The sequence below is a fragment of the Brachycentrus maculatus genome, unplaced genomic scaffold, assembly GCF_059751285.1.
Source record: "Brachycentrus maculatus isolate JH-2025_06_01 unplaced genomic scaffold, ASM5975128v1 h1tg000374l, whole genome shotgun sequence".
NCBI lineage: Eukaryota > Metazoa > Arthropoda > Insecta > Trichoptera > Brachycentridae > Brachycentrus > Brachycentrus maculatus.
The window spans coordinates 840,611-855,516 of NW_028281123.1; the positions used below are offsets into that span (position 1 = coordinate 840,611).

The 14,906-nt window shown below is 32.2% G+C and overlaps 1 protein-coding gene across 4 annotated transcripts in view; it reads right to left on the reverse strand.

Annotated features, from left to right (window-relative positions):
• LOC148303290 (uncharacterized) overlaps positions 1–14,103 on the reverse strand; it is a 33,402-nt gene extending 19,299 nt beyond the window's left edge. For 2 of the 4 annotated variants that reach the window (XR_015838499.1, XM_088270222.1), the window contains exons 1-3: positions 13,677–14,103; positions 2,012–2,194; positions 247–440 (exon numbers count right to left, since the gene is read on the reverse strand). Coding sequence is in view for 2 of the 4 variants with exons in the window: in XM_088270222.1 (XP_088126348.1) it covers positions 247–440; positions 2,012–2,115 (298 nt within the window). In the remaining 2 variants the exon portion in view is untranslated. Of the gene's footprint in view, positions 1–246; positions 441–2,011; positions 2,195–13,672 lie in introns of all 4 variants that reach the window. The other 2 variants (XR_015838500.1, XM_088270223.1) reach the window with 1 other exon arrangement.
• Between the last annotated feature and the right edge of the window lie 803 nt (positions 14,104–14,906).

Genomic DNA, 14,906 nt, shown 5'->3' on the forward strand with positions numbered 1-14,906 from the left:
TACAAAAATCCACCGATGTTGTTCTTATTATAATTAGTGATTAATGAAAGTAATGTTTGTGGTTGGGGTGATTGTGTGTGAGGGTGTGTGTATGTGTATGTAGGAGGGTGTGTATGTGTGTATCTGTGAATCATACATGAGTAATAAAAATATGGAAAGAAGGAAAGAGGAGGCAGGAGAGGCTTTGAGAAGAAAAAACAGAGCATGTTATAAGAATGCTTCGAGCCGAAGTGCTTGTGTGCTCACCCTTCTCGCTCTTGACGAGCAGCCCCTTGTACTTGCGGTCGGCCTCCTGGTAGCGCGCGCGCCAGCGCTCCGCGTGCCCCCCGACCAGCTCCTCGCGCGAAGCCGCTCGTGATAGGGCGGCCGGCGCCGGAGCCCTATCCCCCGCGTCCCCCGACTCCGAGAGCCGCGGCGGCCGCGCCTGCGGCTGGGGGATCCTGCCAACGAGACAAAAACAATTCAACCCTCTTCTGCATTAATCCCTCATATATGAGGTCTAGCTATTGTCGCCAAATTGTCAAAAAACTACTTATCTTACATTATTTATATTACAGTACATATTATATACAGTACATACAGTACATATCGCTCACTCCTTTCAAGAACGTCATAAATCAAAAAACTTGATTTTTCAGAACGTTTTTAAAGTTCAAACATAAAATACAATGTATTAAAAATAAATATCAAGCCACTTATTGAACTTTTTACTGTGCAACAGATATTTTTAGTTAAAACCTGAAGGTTTTTTTTTTCCATTTGAAAAATATTAAGTATATTTAAAAAAATAATTAAACAATACCTTTTCTTCAAAATGCAAAAAATACACTCTCTACCCTGTAGCGGGTAAATATTAAGTTAAAAATATGCCGCTTTTCCTGGGATATAGTACATTTTCTGGGCATTCCGAAAACATGCACAACTGAAAATTGACGGTTTTTGATTTATGACGTTCTTGAAAGGAGTGAGCGATATATACAGTACATACAGTACATATACTTATTTATATTACAGTAAGCCCCCCTATAACGCTGAGATAGGTACCACATTATCGGAGGGGGCGTTACAGGGAAGTTAATGTTTTTAAATTGTATTTCAATTTTAAATGGCTCATTTCAGTCATTTCCACTAGTTGAAATTTGAAAATACAATTTTAAACATTAACCTCTTATAAAATTCCCTAAAGAAAACCAATGTCAACGTTGTCGGAGGGTTTACTGTACTTAATCCTGTATTATAATCTATACACTTTTCTTATTAATATACGCTCTTTATTATTACTATCGCATATTCTTTTGCAAAAGGCACTTGTGCCGTATAAATAAAGAATATGTAAAAAGTGTTTGAAGCCCCGTAAGCATCCGGACTTCCATATTCTTCTTCATGAGATGTCAATCAATATATGTAGGTAAATAACTCCCGAGTGGACAAACCCACATTCGGACAATGTTGTAAGGGTTACAGTAAAACCCAGAAAATCCGAAATCCCATGATTTTGAAGAAAAACATTTGTAGGAAATCATTTAAAAACACGCAAAGACCGAAGAACATATTTATCACATACAATTATTATTTATACTTAATAAAATAAAATAATAAAACCCTTATCCGCACCCCAATGGTGCATAGGGCACTGTATCATATTAACGCAGTGTTATCTTGATCGTTTACACATGAAGGAAAGGTGATCAGCCCTCCGCTTCAGGTACCAGTCCATGGTAATATTAAATAAATATTACAGTGAAAAAATCACTTATATTTATTTTACCCCTCTTGGGAATCGAACCCGGGACCTCCAGAACGGTAGCCGAGCGTGCTGACCATTACACTACGGAGGCAGACACTTATATACTTAAGCTGATTTTAATTTAAACATATTGAAAAGTTAATCAAGTATACAGTAATCTCGATGTATTGCTACTTAAGTATGTACTGTAATATTATATTGAAATGTAAAAGCCACGTACAACGTTACTATTGGCTCGGATTTCCGGGGTTCCTATTGGCTTACCTGGATACTTTGTTCCCGGGCGACGCTCCACCGTTGTTGTTGGCGCAGTCTGGATGCGCCGGGAACACCTGCGACCCGTTCATCTTGAAGTGCCTGTTGTTCATACTATCTGGACCTGATCTGACGCCGGCGGTATTACCTTCGTTCTTCTGACTCCTCGGAGGCTTGGGTGATTCGCATCGCCTGTCGATCAAAACCAAAAGCAGAATCAAAACCTATTCATTCTCCTTCATAGGGCACAAAGTGTCATTAATCATTAACCGTAGAATGAGCTATGTCACAAATCTCGATTGATATAAGATATTGAACCCATGTCGCTCACTTCCTTTCAAGAACGTCATAAATCAAAAATCGTCAATTTTCAGTTGTGCATGTTTTCGGAATGCCCAGAAAATTTACTATATCCCAGCAAAAGAGGCATATTTTTAACTTAATATTTACCCGCTACAGGGCAGAAAGTGTTGTTTTTGCATTTTGAAGAAAAGTTATTGTTTAATTATTTTTTTAAATATACTAAATATTTTTCAAATGGAGAAAAATCCTTCAGGTTGTACCTAAAAAGATCTGTTGCATAGTAAAAAGTTCAATAAGTTGCTAGATATTTATTTTTAATACATTGTACTATATTTTTAAACTTTAAAAACGTTCTCCTGAAAAATCAAGTTTTTTTATTTATGACGTTCTTGAAAGGAGTGAGCGATATGTAGTTTTACAGATACTAAAGCAATTGAGTTCTCTGCTCGGAATCTATTGTAGTTATACCAACATACAAAAGTTACCAAAGGTGAAATACAAATTCAGTCTTGTCAACATTTTGGAATCTCCATTACAAAACAACGATTGGGTGGTAATCAATTGGACTGGAAGACACTGGAGTCGAATGGGCAAGTCGTGTATAAACAGCTGACTCGAACGAAAATAGAAATAATGAAGCCGAGAACGCATGTGTTAAAGACATGCATGGTTCATCCGTAATCCTATAAATAACGCGTTTACTGTAGGTTTAGAATGCATGGTGTTCAAGGGGAGAGTCTCTATAGGCGTTAAATAAGGTTTGCTCATATCACTATTACGCGTATTCACGATTGCCTTTATAAACGGTGTTTTTTTCAGAGGTATACAAATTCAATTTTCCCGCATTAAATTGATGGTGGCACCCGCCGTGTGGCATGTTGCGCCATCTTGTTGAAACCACAGCTCTTTTACATCAATGCCATTCAACTGAGGTACTAAGAAGTGAGTAATCATGGTTCTGTAACGCTCTCCATTGACCGTAACATTCTGGCCGGCATCGTCTTTAAAATAGCCATTTAACCAAAAATATGCCTCATCGGTGAGCAAAATTTTGCGTTGAAAAAGAGCAGTTTTCGGAATGCCCAGAAAATGTACTATATCCCAGCAAAAGCGGCATATTTTCAACTTACTATTTACCCGCTACAGGGCAGAAAATGTTATTTTTGCATTTTGAAGAAAATGTTTTATTTAATTATTTTTTAAAAATATATTAAACACTTTTCAAATGGAGAAAAAACCTTCAGGTTTTACCTAAAAAGATCTGTTGCACAGTAAAAAGTTCAACAAGTGGCTTGATATTTATTTTTAATACATTGTGTTATATTTTAAAACTTTAAAAACGTTCTACTGAAAAATCAAGTTTTTTGATTTATGACGTTCTTGAAAGGAATGAGCAATATTTGGCGTACTGTAATATAGACTACCCTCTTAAAAGATAATTTCAATGTTATCATTTATAGTTTCGTAGCGTTGGAAAGATACCTACATCTGTTATCTCATACTAGGTGTGGCCACAAAAGTCGGTTAAACCTTTCTTTTGAACCGCGATATCAAAATCAAATATTGCATATAAGTACTTATACATAAATAAAAACTACTGAAGCTAATAACAAAAATCGCGCGTGATAGAAGTGAAACTTCTTTAAAAAAATAATAAAAAGAGTGATTTAGTGTGAAAGATTGAGAGAGGGCGTTTGTCCACTACACGAAATTACAAGGAATTTTCAATTCAATTCAATTCAATTTATTTGTTTCAATTAATATATACAGTACAAATTATAAAAAATTTAAATCGTATACATTAAAATAAAATATATGCAAGAACTATTGCTAATGGTGTAGAAGAATGCCGCTTCGGAAAACTCCTTCAGACACATGCAACAGTTCAATATCCAATGAGATATTGTTCAACATAGCAGTAGCTCTTCCTGCAGGCATAACCACCGGCAGGTTGGTCCTGTGTATAGGAATGTGAAACAATCTATGCCGACGCTGTCTTAGCTAACTATCGGGAACATACAGACCAATGTTCCGGATAATTTCAGGATTATCGATCATACCGCGCAACAATCAATAAAAATGCGTAATCAAATACACATTTTACCGTCCGGCACGTCAGTTAGCGTTTTAAAACGCTGATTGGCTTGGATTGGCTTGTGCTTTTGTCCATCTTTCTTCGGATCGGAGCTCTTGATCGGTGCGCGAACACGTTGCGCGTAAATTCGATCACGCTAAACTGTCGTAGTCACTTACATTTTTCAAAACCGGACTGCCGGACGGTAAAATTCCGGGTAGTGGACAAGCGCCCAGAGCATCTCAAAATAAATACAACGATACAAAATGGCCTAAAAAAATATTATAGCACCCACCTTATCGTTCATCGTTCACTTTGTGTAATATTACTTTAAAATACCACTACCGGTTTCGGAATAACCGTCTACATTTGAACTGATGATGGAATGTGAAAGTGAGTAGTATTTTTAAGTGGTATTACACAAAGTGAGTAGTGTTTTTAAGTGGTATTACACAAAGTGAGTAGTGTTTTTAAGGGGTATTACACAAAGTGAGTAGAGTTTTTAAGTGGTATTACACAAAGTGAGTAGTGTTTTTAAGTGGTATTACACAAAGTGCTATATTACCATACCACAAAGGTGGTGTCATTTGTTGCTGCAAACCAATCCACAACATTGATACCGAAGAAGAAGACATTCCAGTCGCAAAATATGGTGGCGTTTCACATTCCACACGGACGCTTATTAAAAATTGTTCAGTTATTGATTTTCCTCTCGAGGTGATCAAATATTAATACTACTAACCTTAATACCAAGGATTTTCTCATTATATTTTGTACGAGTGACCCGCTTTACAGGCTATTGGCATGTAAAATATTTAGAATATTCGATTATATTTTAATATATAATATTATTTTGTTTTAACCTTGTGTTTTTTTTATATTTTCTCATTTGTTTATTTTAAATATGCTTTTTACTATATGTTTTTCTCATTTATTTCTTTCAAATATGCTTCTTATGCATATTTACTATACCTGTATATCGTTTTTAAATTTTGCTATGTATTAGTTTTGGTTATTTTTTAAAATCTTTTTTGTAACTTTATTATTTGTGTTCCAGTCTTGTTAATCTTAATCCCATGTCCCAAAATGAGAAATACAAATTACTCATCGGGAATATTATATATATGACTTATGTATGTAATATGTTTTGAAAAATAAATAAATAAATATGTATTTATACTGAGACGCTACACAGCACCATTTCATGGTACTTTTTTCTGTGTTTACCTATCACAGGTGTGGATAAATATGTTTTTATTCTAAATTAAGATAGTTTTTGAAAAAAAAATAATTAAAAGATGCATTTATCTACTCCACATTTTTTTTTGTTCAAGTGCATTTTATATATTTTTCAAAAAAATAGTAGTTTTTTTTTGTTAATTCGAATAAAAGTATCAATTAGATTGATGATAATGAATTTTTGTCAGACGGGAGGAATATCTAATTTAACATACTCAACATATAAAGGATTGTATTAGACTCGTTCTGTGTTTATAACAGCTGATATAATTAATCTTTTCATTCATCATTTTCTTTTGGAAAATTCGCGTTCGAAAAAAAACGTTATTTTCGTAAGTTGGCAATGAATGACGTCACAGAAACGAGGGAGTTATTTTAATCTTGGTGTCATTGCTAAATTATTGGTGGCTCTATTTATTGATGTCTATGAAAGACTTCCATGTTCTTCTTCATCTATGTCGAGATTTCAAAAAAATTATGTAAAAAAATAACTCCAAATTGGAGGTAATTCAGATTTGTGAACAGTATTCGGACACACTCAAAATGTTGTAAATAAATTTTCTAATAATGGTTAACAACAAAACTTGATTTTATTTTATAAAATTTATAAAATGTGCCGCAAATTTGAACAGATAATAAATTTAAAAACGAATCGGAAGAAAAATTTATAAAATGTTTACTTTTGGTAGACGCTGTGAACGAGTGTATGAAAAGTATGGTTTATTTTTAGAATATTGTTAACGGTCTTCTTAAACCGTCTTTTGCGTCATGAATGCCAAATTAATTTCAATTGATGTTTCCGTTTACCGGGATGATGAAAATAAATATTTACTGCGAAAAAAAATTCCCTGCTCTTCTGAAAATTTCATCATTTCTATTCACAATTTATTTTCGTGCCATCTTCGATGAAATTTAACACAAATTTGCTACTTTTGGACAACAACAACCGGACTATATTTACTTTTTTTGACATTTCAACTTAGATTATTATATTTATTTTTATTTTTTATTTTTTTATTTTTTTATCTCTTAATGTTTTGATAGTTATTGTGACATAAATGTGGAATTGTTTAATTGGCTTTTATTAATGTAACTATTTTTGTAAATGTAATGTAAAGTTTATTATTGTTAATGTAACTATTTTTGTTAATGTAATGTAATGTTTATTATTGTTAATGTAACTATTTTTGTTAATGTAATGTAATGTTTATTATTGTTAATGTAATGTAATGTTTATTATTGTTAATGTAACTTTTTTTGTAAATGTAATGTAATGTTTTTTTATTGTTAATGTAAATATTTTTGTTAATGTAATGTAATGTTTATTATTGTTAATGTAAAGCTGTACAATTCCCGAACAAATCAAATAAAATGATGAAGAAGAATATGGAAGTCTAACGACCGTCATAGGCTTGGTTAAGTGATTACTTTACACATGTGTAATATTCACCAATGATAGACAACCCATGATAGACAACCACACTACTGAAATTCTTGAAACTTCTAGATATAAATATATGATATGGTCAAACTCGAAACAATCCCCAGACTTTCATATTCTTAGTTGAGATATTAAAAAATATTTATTTATTTATTTAGAAATTTAACAGAACATTAACATAAATACATTTACAATAATGAATAACAAATAAAACAGGTACTTAATTGTAACATTTGAATTACAAAATTTTACAAATCGCTCACTCCTTTCAAGAACGTCATAAATCAAAAACTTGATTTTTAAGGAGAACGTTTTTAAAGTTTAAAAATATAATACAATGTAATAAAAATAAGTATCAAGCCACTTGTTGAACTTTTTACTATGCAACAGATCTTTTTAGGTAAAACCTGAAGGTGTTTTCTCCATTTGAAAAATATTTGGTATATTTCAAAAAATTATTAAACAATACCTTTTCTTCAAAATGCAAAAACAACACTTTCTGCCCTGTAGCGGGTAAATATTAAGTTAAAAATATGCCCCTTTTGCTGGGATACAGTACTTTTTTCTGGGCATTTGAAAACATGCACAACTGAAAATTGACGTTTTTTTTTATATATGACGTTCTTGAAAGGAGTGAGCGATATGTTAAATGAGTTCAAAGTAAACAGCAAGAATAAAATATAGCAAAAGTTGAGAAGACTAATAGGCAGACTTAATTTAGAAAATAACTCCTATTCGGAGATAATCCAGATTTGTGCAAATATATTTGGACACACTCAAAATGTTCCAAAAAAATTTGCTGATTTTTTTATTTATTAATATATTTGGATAAATTTCCGGTTCTCATAATTATTATGCTTTTCAACGTACATAATTTGTACATTCACTAAAATAATAACACATTTTCCCACAAGATAAAGACATTTTGTTTTTGCAACGAGACATTTCTCGATTCCGTTCAAACGTTATTTGAATTTCTACAAAAATAATAATGATCGGGTTCTGACGAGCTAGTCCAGTCGTGATGTCATACGACATGAATAATGACAATGACAAAACGACTAAAGATAAAGCAATTGTAACGTGATTCGTCATTAAGGTCTACTGGAATATTATTGCAAGGAACTGGGTACACTGCGGACCAAAAGTCTCTCACCAGGACAGTATCCAGCCGCTTGGAGTCGATGCGCTCCTGATAACCTTTTATAAGATGTACTTTATCGTGTATAAACCGAACTATTGATATTACTACCTACTCTTAGAATTTCGTAGAATCCATTTTATTAATATATAGAACAAAGTAATGGGGCCATTGCATTGTAGGAAAACAAATATGAAAATGGTACAAAATCTACAATATTTCTCAATATATATATATATATATATATATATATATATATATAAATTATCCTATCAAATGTATTAATCTCCTAGATTCAAGAATCTGGAGCGCAGAACTGATCACCATACCCTCACGCGACTAACGATTAAGTCGTTGCAGCGATCAAAAAATCTGTTAAAAAATACAACCATAGAATTATTTGATGAATTTCATATTTTCAGTGTCCAAATACTTGTTCACAAATCTGGGTTTTCTCTACTTGGGAGTTATTTTACATTTTTTGACATTCCAACATATAAGAAGAATTAGGAAGTATGGGTATTTACATATATTATCTGTCATAGGCTGGTTAAGTGATCGCTTTACACACGTGCAACATTCACCGTTAGAAGTTGTGATGAATAAAGGATTACTGTTGTTTGTAACCTCCGAATTATTCATATTACCGATACGGCTATATTGAAACATACCAAATCGTTTAATATATCAAACGTGCGTAAGATATGTAATACTTTAAAAAATACATGTCAAGATGTCAAAAAAGACATTGAAAGAATAGAAAAAAAAACATCACAGGGCAGAATACTTTGGACTGTAGTGTAGATAATATAATCCACGGTACCTATCTTCTCGGTTACTTGTGGTAGACGCTTGCGGTTTTTGAATGATTATTTATAAATATTTGTTCATAGCAACCTGAAGTGATATTATATTACAAATAAATAAAGCACCTCTACGTTCCGGAAATACGTACATGTTCAAAATGGATTTCCGGAAAGGAATAAGCTGTATATAAATCATCCCACAAACCCGATAGTCTGAGAATCGGTGTTAAGAAATGTAAAAAAAAAACATTATTTTAATAAGAAAGAAGAAAGAAAAATTATTAAAATGTATCGTCAAAAATGTATCAAAAAAATAAATAAAACTCTTTTCTACTAAAATGGTATTTAAATCGTCATTATTTTCATATTCGAAAGACACCCATGATTCTAGCGTTAGAAATTGCCATTTTTGGAAAAATAGTGTTTTTTTTCCGTTGTGGCCCTATGGCATTTTACCAGCGATATGTACATTTAAAAAAAAGTATTTCCTTATGTTGTGAAAGCTTTATCAAGACTAGTGACCGGGTTTCGTTGTTACCACCATCATCAGACCGGGCATGTCGGTTACGACGAAACACAGATACTGGTCAAATAAAATTCATATGGAAAAAATAAAAAAATAAAAATTAAATATTGTTCTTCTTCAAACCCTTATACGCACTCCAATAGTGCATAGGGCACTGCATCATATAAACGCAGTGTTATCTTGATCATTAACACGTGAAGGAAAGGTGATCAGCCCTCCACTTCAGGTACCAATCCAGGATAATATTGCATAAATATTCGAGTGAAAAAATCATATATTTATTTGACCCTCCCCCCTGGGAATCGAACCCGGGAACTCCAGAACCGGGTAGCCGAGCTTGCTGACCATTACTACGGAGGGGGACATAAAATATATTTTGCAATATATTTTTAAATATTAGTAAAGTTTAACTAAAGGTTTTATTAAAATTAAACACTTGAATAATCCACTTTATCGAGTTTTATTTTTATTTACGACTAGTTTCGAAAACGACAATTGTTTTCATCTTCTGGTACAAATTAAAACTAACGAATGAAAATGTATTTTGGTGTATAAATAGGTTAATAAATATAGGGAGGGGGGTTAAGGAACAAGACTTTTTGTAAAAGGAAACATTGATAATAATGGTGACGTATTTTGAAACAGTATATTATTAATTATTGTTTTATCTGAATTTAAATTTTTATGTTTTTCTAAATTTTCTAAATACTTCATGACTTGACCTTTATTTGTAACAGAGTTTAATAATTTAAGTGTATGAGAGTCAAATGAGTGGTTATTTTCCCATTAATTTTAATAAAATAATCATGTCATTCCACAAAGTTAATGCCGAATCAATAAATAATAATAATAATAAAACCCTTATCCGCACCCCAATGGTGCATAGGGCACTGTCTCATATAAACGCAGTGTTATCTTGATCGTTTACACATGAAGGAAAGGTGATCAACCCTCCGCTTCCGGTACCAGTCTATGGTAATATTGAATAAATATTACAGTGAAAAAATCACTTACATTTATTTTAGCCCCCTTGGGAATCGAACCCGGGACCTCCAAAACGGCAGCCGAGCATGCTGACCATTACACTATTGAGGCGGAAATATATTACTTTAAATTACTCATATAATACTTTGATGTAATACGTAATTGTATTACGAAGGAATATAAAAATTCTGAGCCCGTATCTATTGATATACATACCGTAGTCGTACAGGAGAAAGTGACCAACTACCTACCAAAATGTAAAATGTTCAGGAGGGCCATTTAAGTCACTTTTGCTTGGCAAGAAAATAAACATCAATGAAGTTAGTCATTTTTACTAAGTCAATATATTATACTTCCAAGTTTAAAATCCTTTGGGTTTTTTTTCAGGGCAATATTAAACTAGTAAGATAGCATAGAAGCGGACAAGTAAATAAATAATAAATCGATAAATAAATAATATAACTAAAGGTTAGTTAAACTAAAGGTTAGGAAGAATGTGGAGACTGAAAACTGCAATAAACGGCAAATAGTTTCTCATTAACCCAGTGTAAATAAATACTACAATTAATGAACGTTTCTCTCTCTTCTTCTATTGTTCTTAACTTCAATCATGGGACTTGAACGATGTGAACTTCCTCTCTCTCTAATTAAACCTTTCTAAATAATTATGCCTTTCGAAATTTCGACTGTGCAATTCATAATTAAAGACTTCGGGCCAAAAACAACAAATGACTTTTTAATTTTTATTCCAGCTTTACTAAGCAGTGGATGCAATACTAAGTCAAGCCATATTTTGTGTAGGTAACACCAACAATTTTTTTAAATATTAAATTAATAATAATAATAAAACCCTTATCCGCACCCCAATGGTGCATAGGGCGCTGCGTCATATAAACGCAGTGTTATCTTGATCGTTTACACATGAAGGAAAGGTGATCAGCCCTCCGTTTCAGGTACCAGTTCATGGTAATATTGAATAAATATTACAGTGAAAAAATCACTTATATTTTATTTTACCCCCCTTGGGAATCGAACCCGGGACCTCCAGAACGGTAGCCGAGCGTGCTGACCATTATACTACGGAGGCGGACGTATTAAATTAAACGTAAATCCATATTAAATCATGTTTATTTTATTTATTGTTTCGGCATTAACATTGTGGTAAGACATATTACAATGATTAAAGAAAACACTTCGTTTTTTACCACTTGAGTTTTATTATAGACTACATGTTTCAGAAGTTAAACTTTCATCATTCAGGTCTGTATAATAACATATACATTGTTATTATACAGACCTGAATGATGGAAGTTTAACTTCTGAAACATGTAGTCTATAATAAAACTCAAGTGGTAAAAAACGAAGTGTTTTCTTTACTCATTGTAAATTATGTTTATTTTTCATTAAGGAAGCGGTTAGCTTCAAAATCAGTAGACATTAAAATTAAGTAAGTCATATTATTTTTTGACATATCATCAAAGATGAAGAAGAATATGGAAGTCGGGGCATTTACGGGGCTGACGACCGTCATAGGCTGGTTTAAGTGATCACTTTACACACGTGTAACATTCACCAATTCTACCCATTATTGACAACCACACTACTCAAATTCTTGAAAGTTCTGTATATGTGAACCAATTTAGAAACCTTGTTCTTGAATCACTAGAACTTCACTAGAGACATCTTTTGGTGAGATGTAAAAAAGCTTTTTACTAAGCAGAAACTCTTATATTAGTATTTGAGGTCCGAATCCTGGATTATAATCACACACATGAGAAACGCCAGAAAATACCATTTTCATTTTTATTATTTAAGCTTATAATTTGACCAGACAGTTTATTTACAACATTTTGAGTGTGTCCAAATACTTGTTCACAAAATCTGGATACATATAAAATATATCGCGCACTCCTTTCAAGAACGTCATAAATCAAAAATCGTCAATTTTCAGTTGTGCATGTTTTCGGAATGCCCAGAAAATGTACTATATCCCATCAAAAGAGGCATATTTTTAACTTAATATTTACCCACTACAGGGCAAAAAGAGTTGTTTTTGCATTATGAAGAAAAAGTATTTTTTAATAATTTTTTAAACGTACTAAATAATTATCAAATGGAGAAAAAACCTTAAGGTTTTAGTTAAAAAGATCTGTTGCACAGTAAAAAGTTCATTAAGTGGATTGATATTTATTTTTAAAACATTGTATTCTATTTTAAAAACGTTCTCCTGAAAAATCAAGTTTTTCGATTTATGACGTTCTTGAAAGGAGTGAGCGATATATGAAAATAACTCCTGTAATTGGAGATAATCCAGATTTTGTGAACAAGTATTTGGACACACTCGAAATGTTGTAAAATTAAGTCACAATAAAATATTTATAGTGATTTTAAAACAAAGTTACATTTTGATTATAAAATGGAAAATCACAAAGTTAGTCTTTCAAATATAAATTATACTATTTATTTATTCAAATACATATATATTTTATAAAAAAAACGAGTAATCAAATAAACCAGGGACAATTCATGAAATATTGCACAATATTATATAAAATTTCATGATGCGGATATGAATTATAACTGAAATTTGGTTTTGTATAACGAACAGTTCAGTTTCTTGAGCTCATGTAATTTACATACTACAGAGTACGATGGTTTTAACCGAATGTTCGTTGGTTTTCTGTGTTTACGGTTATTACCGTTAATTTAATCTGAAATGTAAACTATGCACTTGGTAACGGACTAATTGTTAAAAAAGTTGAATTTTGCTATTATTATCATCGAAATAGAGTAAAGCTATATTAAAATAAAATAAGTTATAAGTACGTATGAGGAGATGCATGAATGTGGAAGGTACGAAGATTTTTTGCAAAGACAGATTGGTATGGTGTTCTATTCTCTCTGGATACTCTTTATTAGTTAGTTAGTTTGTTAGAAATAGGGAAAAAATGCTAAATTTATCTTTATATTTATTTAATCAAAATGGAAGATATTGCAGAAACAACGAAAAAGATCAATGTGTAATTATAAATTATTATCAACTCCTAATGAAACATGCGACTTAATATATCTGTTCATTAAAAACACTTTCAAAAACAGCAAAAAATTGACAGTTAACAAATAAAAAATGGTGAAAAAAAAGTAAATAACACTCACGGACCTCTTTTGTTTTGATTTTTTCTTGTTTGCACAAGACCGTCAGTCGCCAACAAAGAAACGCGAAGGCAAAAAACAAAACAATTATTGTTTATGTTCCACTTGCTATTAATAATAATCACTTATGTCGTAAGTTATTAACAACGTCGAGGTTTTTTAAAGAACTAACGAAATACGAACTCCGGGATCGGCAAAATGTCGCCAGTAACTGTCATCGCAGGCTTCACTAAAATTATGAAAACATTGACACAAAACTGCAAGCAACGTCTATTATTTTAGATGGTTCACTCGGTTGTGCGTATATAACGTAACTTGACGAGTATTATCAAAGAAATGAGTAATCTCGAATGATAAAATGCAGTAAACAAAGGAACGATTGTAGAAATCACGCTAGAAACACACCCTACCCGCTCGAGTGAGAATCCAATACTAATCCAGTTGGACCGAATGCACGCCGTTTGTATGTGTTGGAACTTGAATTAGGGTTGCCATTCGAGAGGTTATCGACCGGGGGACTTGAGCGGAGAAGATTGAAAAACTTGCAATATTATTTATTTTGTGTGATTCGTTTTGTTTGCTCAATTTTAATTGATTCATAAAGTAAGTGAATGTAAGCTAAGGCACTTTTATAGGTTTTTAATCTATGGTGATAATATTTACGGTAGCTGCGTTGTGGTTTAAATAAAACATGTTGCCTCTTTTTCAAATCTGCGCCCCGGTGAATTTTTTTTCTTAAAAGTAGCGAATATTAACAAAAAATTAAGATATTAATCAATTTTTACCTACGTGTCGCCTATTTTTTAATTTTTTTTGGCACTAGTCTCACGGATCATATCCTATTTGCTGTCGGTTGAACACCGTTTATTTGAATTGGGTTAAAAATACACGATTCTCTGCCGCAGGATAAATAATTATGAAAATAAATCTTATAAATTTAACTAAAAGCCTATTAATATGTATATTATGATCATAAGGCTGTTGTCGGGTAGATAAAAGTAAATATTGGCAACCCTGTTGTTAATCCAATATGCCTCTATGAATGCACGTCATTAGAAATTGCTTTATTTCAATGCATTTCATAAATGCTTTTATGGTTTGTATAGTATATTATTATAAATATGACTCGAAACACTATTCACGATTTATTTTATGTATTTATTTTTGTGACGACAGCAGCTGTCGTTCCACCTTGAGATGCATTGTCAAACTGTGAAAAAAATACAGTTTCACATAT